We start from the raw sequence: 11,357 nt of genomic DNA on the forward strand, positions 1-11,357 counted from the left end.
CCCCGGGGGGGGGCGCAGTGCAGAAGGCCGGGGGTCCCGGGCGGGGGTGGCCGGCCGGTGGGGGAGGGGAGTCCGGCCCGGCTCTTCCGTTAGCACTTCTCAGGCCGCACCCAGGCCCAGCGCCTGCAGCCCCGCGTCACCTCCTCTGCACCGGGGGCTTCAGAGCAGCCTTCGGACCAACGGCGCCCTCGGAGGAAGAAAAAGAACCGATGCTAAAACGCATCTGCTACCAAGAGCACAAATGAATCATACTTCCTTTTGCATTTCCTAAAATGTAGGTCACCGCTCACGCAACATGGAGTCATGCTGCTCACACTTGTGGCCACAAGATCAGCAGCTAAGCCTTGGGAACCTTACACTGTCTCCCTTGTACTAACAGGAGGAAAAGATTCACAGCCAACAGGAGCGGCTCCCTGAAAAGTCCCGACAGTGTCAAGTGGATATTGAAACAAACCTGGCGGACCGTGTCCCCCTCAGGCCGGTGTCCCCCTCAGGCCGGTGCCTCAGCCAGCCAGCCGGGGAGACTGCGCACCCTGTTGCCCAGCGCCCTGGGAGAGAGAGGCTCACCTGCATGGGTCCAGGGTTGGCCCCTCCAGCCCCAGGCTTGACTGGTGGCAGCGGTGGTGGGAAGGTCGGCTTCACACCCTGGAGGACACAGACAGTGGACGCTGGACACCATTGAATGCCCCGTCTTCCCCAGCATCTCCTAGCAAAGTTCCCCAGGTCCACTCTTCTCCTGACCCCCCTGCAGGCTTCTCGACAAAGTGCCCCCAGGTGGGGCAGAATCAAACCCAAATGTGGCAGAACCCCCTCCTGGGCCCATCAGCCACAACCTACCTCACCACCTCCCCCTCTCCCTCGGAGTCCCCACCCCACCCTACCCCAGGGTTTCCCAAGAAAAGCTCTTAAATGGCCAGAATGTGGGTCTTTGGAGGTTCAAAAGCCAAGAATTAACCACTAAACAATTAACCACTAAACTTTGCATCTGTTTGCATTTCAGCTTTCTCTGGGCTGGCAGGACAGGTGCCCCCAGGATCTGGGGTGGAGGAAGGGAAGGCCCACCAGGAACACTGGCCACACCCCCGCGCCCCAGGGAAGACCCTTGGTGTGCACAACACAGCTCCCTTGTAGCCTTGGCTGGCTATCACCACTCCTTGGCTAGACCCCTTTCTGCTCCTTTGCCCGTTTTTGCTGTCAAAACCCCTCCTAAGGCTATTTCTGCGGCTTTGCTGTAAGCCTAAAATTAGTTCAAAAAATTAAAAAGGAAGGAGAGAATCTTCCGTGAAGCAAACAGCACAGTAATGGTTCCTGCCGGCAGGGCCTCTGGATGGACGCAGACCCTGGGGGTCACAGCGGAAGGAGTCGTCTGCCGCGCATTCTCAGAGCATCTCCAGACTTGAGCTCCAAAGGGAAGCTGAGGACACCACCGGGTCTAGCCATGGAAGGGCCAGCAGCCAGGGAAGGGCACGGGTGCAGCGGGGGGAGTCTCCTGAGTGGCAGACGCTTCTCACCTGCTTGGGCTTCAGTTCAGGGAGGGGCTTGGCAGGAGGAGCAGGGCGGAGCTGCTGGGAGGGAGGGGCGGCAGTCAGGCCCTCTGGGCCCCTGGGTTTCGTCAATGTGCTCTCGGGGCAGGGCCATCAGCCTTATAAATCCAGCCCCCAGCCCTTGCACTCCCCGCCTAGGACCCGTTTGGTGCCCCCAGATGGCCTGGCTGCTGGGCCCCACTGCTGCTCACCTGGTCTGGGGGCGGCCGGGTGTACACAGGAACAGTGAAGGGAGGGTTGGACATGGTGGCTGGAGGCTAGAGAGGAACAGGGTGGAGAGCCTGGGTCTCACAGGGAGGCTGCCTCCAGGGAGTCTGGCTTTGGAGCTGTGCCCCCAGCTCAGGACCCAAGGTTCCCACCCCTCTCAGAGGAGGAAGACTAAAGTGTGCGCATGCAGGGCTCTGCCCCACCCCGTTGGCCCCCAAGGCCTGAGCCCAGGTGCGACCCCCACACTCCCTTCCCTCAGCCTTGTTGTGGAGGGGCCCGAAGGTGCTGGGCAGCAACAGAGGGTATCTGGGCCTTAACACCTTCCAACCGAGCCTGCAGAGGCCGAGAGCCTCGGGTTCAAGTGTGGGTTCTCAGACTGTCCACCGTAAAGCCTGCTTCACGGAGGTGGGGCAGCTCTAAGCCCTGTTGGGAGGGATCAGGGGTGGCCTAGGGATGGCGGGATGCAGTGCTTACAGCCGGGGGCGGCTGCTTAGGGGTCACTGTGGAGGCCGGGGGCCTGGTGGGCTCGCTGGAGTGGGTGGTGGGGGCCGGAGCCCCACCCTTGGCTGGCAAACCATGCCCCTCGTGGAACAGGGGGTTGGAGAGCCCCTTGGCAGTCTTGGGCGCCGTGTTCCTGGGGAGAAAGCAAGACTGGTCAGTGTGTCCTGGCCTCAGGGTCTGGCCCAGGGACTCAAGGGCTCCTGGGTGTGTCCTGCAACTGGCAAGAAGGGGTGAGGTCCCATGGCAGCTGAGCGTAGCTGCGCACCAGGGGCAGAGTCCACATCATCCCGAGTGCTCTGGCACTGATTAGGGGATGGAGGGGCTCTCTCTGGGTTTACCACGTCCACTTGTCAGCCACGTTTGTCACCTGCTCCCCCTCCTCGAGAGGCAGAGGCCCCAAGGCCCTCTACGTGAAGGGTTGTTCCTCTTCTTCTCAAACTTCAGCGGGGCATTTCCCAACGGTGTGTGAGCACGGGAAGTGCCCCTCACCCGTGATGATGTTTTGCAACCCCCGAGCAGGCTCACCTCCCAGAGACGCGGCGCCGGGCCTTCAGGCAGAAGACCGCACCGGCCAGGAGAGCGACCAGCAGCAGCACAGATACCAGCACGCCCACCAGGAGGCTCCTGGACCCTGTGGGGGTGCATGAGGCCAGGTGTCAATAGGGCAGTGAGGGCTGGGAGGGCTCTGGGGCTGAGGAGGGCACAGTTTTCTCAGGCAGAGAACCGGGAGCCCAGGGCCCATCTGAGGAGCCTCCGCACTGAGACCCAGTCCGTTACACCCGCGCTGTGGGCTCTCAGATGACGGGCTGGAGGGCTTGGCGGTGACCGGCCCCGGCCCACAGTGACCTGAGCAAGGTCTGGCCAGGCCCTGGAGACCGTGGTGCTGCGGACGGCTGCATGCACAGCGGCCACTGCAGAGGAAGACACCTGGGGGAGCGGGGGCCCCTCAGACTCCTGCGCTCGGAAGGGGGCTGAGGAGCCAGCAAAAGGGCTGGCATGCTGTCACTGCTACTGTGCCCTCCCTCTAGGACAGGCCTCTCGCCGGCCTCCTGTGGGGCCGAGGCGGCCACACCGGCTGCTGGGCTGTGCCTTGCATCCTTGGGGTCAGAAAGCCCGGGGTCAAGGACTGCAAACCTGAATCTCTAACGATACCCCGAGGGACTTGGGGGGCACGTGGTGTCCTTCTCAGGCCTGCCCAGGTGGTCTGAGGCAGGACGGGACCTGCGCTGGACCCCATCAGGCTGTGCAGGCTGCAGGTGCCAGGGCGGCCGGGCCTACCTGTGTGCACGTGCGGCAGCGGCTCTGTGCAGCGGGGCGGCGCCCAGCCCGCGTGGCAGTGACACTCTCCCTTGTGGTTGCACACCTGGGGGTGAGTGCGTGTGAGGACCAGGCTGCTACACATCCGGGCAGCCGTCACCGGCTGCTGAGCCACCAGGCCAGGCCTCAGGCCGGAGAGGGACTCTACCGTGCCCCCCGGCTGGTGGAGGATGGGCCATGAGCCCCGCTCCTCCGTGCGTGGCTGCCACAAGCGAGGCCTACGTCCAACGTGCCCACAGCAAGGCCAGCGTGGCAGGCGCAGTTGGGGGCGGCTCCCTGTGGGCTGTCCTCAGGGCACGTCCCCAAAGCTCTCGGAGACAGGGGCTCGGGAGGGCAGCGCCCCAGCCCCTGGTGCCTCGAGCTCTCAGGGCTGACTGTCCCCGCATCGTGACACAGGTTCCTGAGAGCGGATTGCACGCGTCCCCGTCTCAGAATAGAGCATTTCAAGTCTGACCAGTCCCCGGCCCACGTGTCCACCAGCACCACTGCCCCGGGCCTCAGTGTTCACATGGGACGCCCTGATCCCCACCAGCTTCTGGCCACGTCCCCAGGGCACTGGCTCGGCCCCTGCTGTGCCTGGACTCATCTCGAGTGCGGCCTACCCGTCTCCTTCAGCCCCAGAGGGCGGGTGGCGGGATGTCCCATGGGCTCACGTACCCCATGGTTGTTGCACTGGGCGGAGCAGTTTCTGGATCTGTAAACTTGCAGGTGCTGGCAGAGTCCTTTCCAGCAAATCTGGAAGGCAGTGGGGGGTCTCCTAGGGCAGACATTCTAGACCACTGCCTGGCACCTGTGCCCCCACTTCCACCATCGGCTGAAGCTGACCTGCAGCCTGCACGGCGAGCTTTGGGGGAGGCAGGCCATGGCCACCACATCCAGGCTGGCCTGGCCTACACTCCATCTGCTGCCGGCCAACCCACAGCTGCCACCAGGGCCACAGGACTGGCCCCACCCAGGCCCAGGGGGACGTGGACTTGCAGAACAGAACGGTCTCCAAACCCTGGGAACTGAGGACCGGCTTCTTAAGCAGCTCCCCACCCCACCCTGTGCCCCTGCCGAGTCTCTCCGAAGCACAGAGGAGTCCGTGTGCACAGCCCCTGGACCACATGGGCTCGCCTACGTGGGACACGTGTCTAGGACCTGGGGGCCCAGCAGCCTGACTGCCACATGGGGCACGTCCAGGCTCACATCTGGGTCACAGCCCCTACAAGCTGCAACCAGCTGATGCACGTGCAGCAGACGGGGCTCTGGGTGCTCACCCTCTGCTCGCCACACTTGGTGCCTTCAGGTACTGGCTCATACCCAGCCCCTCCCTCCAGGACAAGAGCCTGGCAAGTGCCCGCGAGGGAGGTGAGGGTGCAGGAACTCCGCTCTAGGGGCTTCTGTCCGCCCTCACAGTATAGGATGCCACAGCTGTCGACTCTGTGGACAGAAGAACAAGCCACGCAACCAGCTCTGCTGGGTCTCCCACCTGTTGCACGCTGACCCCCCTCTTATGAGGACCTGGGGAGCTGCAGGAAACGAGGCCCAGAGCCCTCGGACAGGCTGTAGGGTCCGCTGATTGGCACCTACCCCGCCCCCCACGACAGTGACACACCCTCCCTCCCATGAGGGCAGATGCTCAGGCCTGGGGGTCCTGGAAGGCAGGGCGGATCCCCTGGAGAACCCTCTGACTCAGTCCCCAGACTCCTTTGTGCAGAAGACCCTCTTGGGCAGCCCCACTTCCAGGGACATCCTGTGGCCCTGGACCCAGGGGAGTCAGGCCACGGATGAGCACTCACCTGCTGGAACCGTGGGCGAGCCTGCCCTGGCAGCCTGGTGAGATGCTGTAGGTGTAGCATGTTTCCACAGCAACCCGTGAGCCTGTGGGGGCCAGGAGGAGGTCAGTCCTCTGGCTTGGGCCCCGCAGCCCCCCGAAAGCTGGAGAGCACCCGCCTCACCTAGCCCCCAGAAGTCCTGGCACCTCTGGGCCAGCACGGGGCAGACCCCGTTGTAACAGTAGCCCCCCCGGGCAGGGCGTGCCATTCTCCTGGAAGACGTCCTCCGGGCACACTGGCTGCTGGCCATCGCAGTACTCCTCAAGGTCACACGCGTCCTTTGGGGGACGGCACAGCTCACCAGCAGGCGTCACCTGCCCAGCAGAGCAGAGCTCAAGTGTGTGTCAGCCCTCCCCAGGGCCCCTTCCCACCTGCTGGCCGGGCCCAGCTGTGCGGGGCGGGAGGGGCACTGACCCTGCAGCTTCGGCAGCAGGCACCCTGTGCACACTGGGCCCCCGCAGACAGCTGGCAGGTGGTGGCATTGCAGCAGGGGTTCCGACAGGCCTGGAGGGCAGAGGCGGGGGTGGGCTCCAGGGCGGAGCCCGGGCCCCCCTCCCCAGAGCCCCCGGGGTGGAGACAGGCCTCAGGGAGCAGGACTGTTCTGCTGTGGGGCAGCACACAGGGCAGCTGGTGGGTCACGGACGGGCGTCCATGCGGGCAGGGGGCAGCGGGCATCTGGCCGGTACCTGGGGCGGGCCACAGTCACACTGCTCCCCACGCTCCACAAACAGGTTCCCGCACACAGGGTCGCCCACCAGCCGGCTGGGGTCCGGGGCGTTGGCCAGGCAGGCTGTCCGAGGCTTCTCCATGAACATCTCCAGGTCGGCGCGGCTGCACTGGCTGAACATTCTGGGGAACCTGGCGCTGGGGGTGCAGCGTGCCTCCGTCAGGGGTGTGGGGGCGGGGGCACCCAGGGCACCCTGCTCTGCAAGCGGCCCCCGGCCTCACCCGATGCTGGCTGCCATGATGCAGCCGCCGCCCTCCCGTGGCACAGGGCAGTAACAGCCCTGGACGTTCTCGTCGTGGTCCATGCCCAGGTTGTGGCCCATCTCGTGGGCCATGGTGGACGCCACGCCGATGGGGTTCTGTAGGTTGTGGTCCTAGAAGGCGAGGCTGTGCTGGCCGAGGCCGCAGCCCTTCCCGACCCCGCCCGCCCTCACTGGCCCAGAAAGGCCGCAGGCTTGGCGCTGCGTCCCGCCAGCAACACTTCTCAAAGCATCAGCGCATCCTCCAGGGGAGGCGGCTGCCCAGGAGCACCAGCCCGTGGGGACAGCCGGGGACAAGCACGCGGACCTAGCGCCCGGAGGCCAGCAAACCTGGTTCACAGCCCCCGAGTCCTGGGAGCACACGGCCGCCACCTTGGCCAGTCCCACGGTGGTCCCGGTGAACTCGACCCCGCTGGAAACAAGAGCAGTGTGCAAAGGTGGACGCCCCGAAAACCGCCTCCCCCCACATAGGCCTCCCTGGCCGCAAGCGCTCGGCTCTGCGCCCGCCACCCGCATACGTGATGAACTGCGCGTTGTCGTGCTGGTGCCGGCCCACCAGTTTCTGCGTCCGCCACTGGAGGAAGTTGTCCAGTGTGACGTCGGGGTTCGAGCTCACGTGAATCTCGTCCTCGTGGTTCCACATCTCCAGGCCCACCAGGACCACACGGAAATTGAGCTCCTGATAAAGCTGGGAGGGCAGGGAAGCCCCAGGTCAGGCTCGGGGCCCGCGAGGGCCACAGAGCCCAGCTCCCTGCCGGCTGCCGGTCCCCCTGCTGGCCCCGCCCCGCTCGACGACCAGGGTTTCTACCCACCTTGTCCACGTGGTTCACCACCTCCATCACCCGGCTGCGTACAGCTCTTCTACTCCCCAGCCGCTGGAACTGCAGGACGGAGGCCCTCAGACGCCAGCAGTCCCCCGGCCCGCCCCAGTGCCGCCCCCACGCCCTGCCCCACTACCTCTGCGCTGTCCGTGACCACATACAGCTCCACGTAGCGGGTGTCTCGGGGCAGTGGCCAGCTCTGGGGGCACAAGAAGCTGGTCAGCCAGCCCAGCCACAGTCCCCCTAGCCCGGGCCCAGTTTTCACACACTGACCCTCTCCCAGGGTCCTGGAGCCGGCACCCAGCCCCCTGCTCAGGACTGGGGGTGCCATCCCGGAGGCTCCAGCTCAGGCCAAGGGGCGATCCCTGCGGCCACTGGCAGAGCCAGGCCCGATGGGGACCCCTCAGAGACGCCAGGACCCCCTGACTGGGGTCAGTGGGTAGAACCCTCACTCAGCCGAGCACAGTGGGAGTCTGGGGGATGCAGTCCCGGTGGACAGCGGATGAGGAAGCTGGTCTGCGCCCCCCACAACCTGGGGCCTGAAGGCTGCCGAGATCCGAGGCCCCAAGGCCTTCTCCAAGCTGGTGTTGCTGACCCCACAGGTCCCGGCCTTCTGTTGCAGGTGCTCCGCCCGGTACAGCGCGTGCTGCCCCTCTTCACCGTCCCCGTCCAGGGGCTCGATCAGGTGGACATCCGAGCCGGCCCGGAAAAAGCCCCTGAGGGCAGAGGTAAGCCAGGTGGTTCTGAATTAGAGCATCCCCACACGGGCATCTGGGGAGGGACAAACCCTTGAGGGACAGGGGGTCTCCTTCTGGTGAGGACGAAGCTCCATCTGCACGGGGATGGATGGCCCCCCAGGCGGGCGGTATACGGGGCACGGCCTCCAGGGCCCAAGGGGAACCCTGTAGCTCAGGGAACCTGTGACTTCTAACAGGCCAGACACCCATGTGCAGGAAGGTCGTCACGCTGAGCCCCTCTCTTCTCGGCCTCAGTTTACCTCTCTGGAGCATGTGGGGGATGGCTGACACCCCCCCAGGTCTGCGGCACCCACCTGAGGCCGGCACAGGTGCTGAGGCTGGCGGCGGAATGCTGGTGTCCCTCCACGTGGCCCTGGTAGAAGCAGTGACCCTGCAGGAGGGAGGAGGCGTGAGTGGCCCACGGCCCTGCCCCCGCTCTGCCCACTGCCGGCCTTGCGGAGGGCTGTCCCGGGCCCATACCTGCCTTTGTGGGTGCTCCACCACCTGGGAGCCATTGGCAGCCCTGTAGGTCTCCGTGTAGCCCGAGCCTACCAGGTCCCTGGAAAAGAGCCACTGTGGTGCCTGGGGCCCCGCCTGCCCCCACAGAAGCCACCTCTGGCCTGGCGGAGTGGCCGGGCCAGGGAGCTGGACGCCTAGGGCATGGATATGCTGGGCGCAGCAGGCTGGGCCTCCACTCACCTGTTTTTCCTCAAGTGCAGGGTGAAGTTGTGCCCTTGGATCCCAAGGATGTAGCTCACAGTCTCCGGGTATAGGTCCTGAGCCGGGAGAGGGAGGGGTCCAGGGTGAGGGGCCCTGCCCCAGGGCCCAGCACCTTAACCCTGGGTGCGGTGGAGCTCAGCTGGGCTGGGGATGCAGCCAAGGCTGGGGCACCCTGAAATCTGAAAGTCCCTCGGAGGACCCTGAGGGTCGTTCAGCATCGAGCTAGTATTAGGAAGCTGAGGCTGGGCAGACCTCAGTTTCCTCATCTGTCCACACAAGTAATGACTAGAATCCCCTTCCCCAGGAAGCAGGAGGAGGGGGAGACATGGCCCTGAGGATGGGGACATGGCACGAGATTGAGCACCCCAGGGGAGTGCCCCCCAGCCTGCTGACCTCTTGGGACACGACAGCATGAGGGCCCAGGGCAGTAGAAAGCTTTCCCCAGATACCGAGGTCAGGACAGGGCTGACCCACAGGGATTTCAGGAATGCCCCTGGCCAGCCTTCTTGGGGAATCCCAGCCCAGCTCCAAATGCCCCACAAAGGTGCCGTCACCAGTCACCACAGTCACCACAAACGCGGAAGGTGACACGCCCCTGATGAGCCAGCGTCTCTGGTCTGAAAGGGATCTGACTTATCTGGCCAGTGAAACCGGGACTTGCCCTGGGCTAGCAGGGCTCCTGAAAGGCAGCCCCAGGGCCCACACTCAGCAGAAGCCGCTCGCCTCACGCCCCCACCCGAGGGCAGGGTGAGGCAGGATGCAGGGCGGTGAGGCCTGGGGGTGGAGAAGTGTGGGCAGACACAGACGGTCAGCCCCCCAGGCGGCTCCTCACACTGGCAGGCACACTGGGAGCTACAGACGAAACGGGCTCTGGGGGGCCAGGAGGGACCCCCGGGCCGGCTTCCCCGCCAAGACTTACCAGGTGGGAGGGCAGGGCTCGGCGGGCACGGGGTGCTGCCGGCAGGCGTTGGGGCCACACCACTTCATACTGGTCCACGTGGGGCAGCGGGGTGCTGGGGGCGGCCACTGTGGGCGAGAAGGGGGTCAGCAGGCCGGGGCTGGGCCTGCACCTCCTCCTCCAAGGGAGTCACAGGTGAGCGTGAGCACCAGGGACTCGGAGACGGGGTTCCCCTGCCCTGGGTGGGGCCCACAGGGCAGCCCCTGATAGCTCCTCCCCCAGGGCCTAGGGCTGACCTAGACGTCCCCCCCCCCCCCCCCCCTCGGGTCTGAGGGCGCACTCTGGCCCTGGGTCGGGGGGGTAGTTCTGCCCTCCTGCCCACAGGCAGTTCACCCAGCCCAGATCCAGAAGCTCCCAGCTATCCACCAACAAACAGCCCTGGGAGTGGGGCCCCGACAACAGCGACCCCACCAGACTCTTCTCGGTCTCTAAGTGTTGATGTCTGTGTCTCCACCGCCACTATCTTGCGAAACACTAGGAGAGAGAGGCCCTGCCTCCCAGACGTGGGCCCCTCCAGCCTGGGGCTGGGACACCACCGAACCCAGCCCAGAAGGCTCCCCCCAGCAGCAGGGAGCGTGGGGGCCACCAGGTCCCCAGCCGGCGGTGGGTCCCAAGTGACTAGACTACCCCCTCCCACCCTCCTCCCCCGGTGCCCACCCTCAGCTCAGGTCACTGCTCCTCGGTCCTCCCTTCCCTGCCAGGCTGGGGGGTCTGGGTGGGAGTGGGCAGTCACCCCAAGGCTCCGGGGTGGATGGGGGGTGGCGCGGTTCTCCACCGTGCCCTGTGAGTCCCCGGCTGGACCAGCGCTGGGGAAACGCCCCAGGCGGCTTCTCCCCCAGTTCCCTTTTGAAGTTTCCGTCTGCCACCCTGGGCCTTCCCGGTGAGGGCTCCCCTCGGCGCGCCCGACCCGAGACTGACCCAGCGCTCGGCGAGGTGCGGAGGGCCAGGGAACCCGACCGCGCCCGGCACTCACCTTGCAGACACAGCGCAAGCACCTGGAGCCCCAGGCCGCGCATGGCCGGGGCGCGCTCGGGGTGCGTACACGGGCGTCCGGGGCAAGAACAGGGGGCGCGCACGGGCTCCGGGGCCAGGGGTCCGGGGTCCGGGGACGCGGCGCTCGCGACAAGATCTGGTCCCGGCGCCCCGCCCGGAGACCAGCCCCCGGCCCGCAGCCTATCGGCCCCTCCGACGCCGGGAGGGGCGGGGCTTGGACACCCGCTGGGGAGGGGCGCCTCATCCCTCGCCGCCCTGGGGCTCGCTCTTGGGTTTTCCCGCGTCTACTTCTGGGCCCCTGGGGGCCCCTGAACAGCGCCCGGTGTCCAGCACGTGGAAAAAACTTCGTAAATGTGGATCGAATTAACGGAGGGGGTTGGCGGGCAGACTAAGCTGAGCCCCTCCTTGAAAGGTCGCACGCCGCTCGGTGCAGGTGAGGAAGCCCAGGCTCCGCCCGGCCCAGGGGCCTCTGGCCAGGTGGTGGGGCAGTGGTTCGGACCAGGCTCTGTCTGGGGGCGTGGCAGGGGGGTGCTCAGGCGCAGATGTGCCCTCAGACTTCCTGGGGAACAGAAAGCTCCCACACCGCACCCTGCTGCCTCTGCTCTGCAGGGTGGGGCCGCCCCCACTGTGGCCTGGCACCCAGGCTTCTCCGGTGGGTGCGTCACCGGGGGTCCCAGACCGCCTGCAGCCGAACCACGTGGCTCCGGAGCTGCGTTCTGGACAAGCTCCCTGAGGTGAGGGCATCAGTCTAAGTGA

The 11,357-nt window shown here is 66.0% G+C and overlaps 1 protein-coding gene across 1 annotated transcript; it reads right to left on the bottom strand.

The window, feature by feature from the left end:
- Positions 1-67: 67 nt before the first annotated feature.
- Positions 68-10,694, bottom strand: LOC116629402 (disintegrin and metalloproteinase domain-containing protein 8-like). Its single transcript, XM_032399697.1, is given in 25 exon segments — positions 68-187; positions 568-645; positions 1,512-1,562; positions 1,736-1,801; positions 2,226-2,385; positions 2,778-2,883; positions 3,531-3,615; positions 4,227-4,304; positions 4,829-4,991; positions 5,351-5,432; positions 5,510-5,579; positions 5,581-5,700; positions 5,801-5,890; positions 6,073-6,250; positions 6,335-6,486; positions 6,703-6,784; positions 6,891-7,060; positions 7,185-7,253; positions 7,330-7,392; positions 7,726-7,909; positions 8,245-8,321; positions 8,411-8,489; positions 8,630-8,706; positions 9,570-9,676; positions 10,582-10,694. Coding segments are annotated over 25 exon segments (2,481 nt in total). The 5' UTR covers positions 10,625-10,694; the 3' UTR covers positions 68-136.
- Between the last annotated feature and the right edge of the window lie 663 nt (positions 10,695-11,357).

Source organism: Phoca vitulina, unplaced genomic scaffold (assembly GCF_004348235.1).
Source record: "Phoca vitulina isolate PV1807 unplaced genomic scaffold, GSC_HSeal_1.0 scaffold770, whole genome shotgun sequence".
NCBI lineage: Eukaryota > Metazoa > Chordata > Mammalia > Carnivora > Phocidae > Phoca > Phoca vitulina.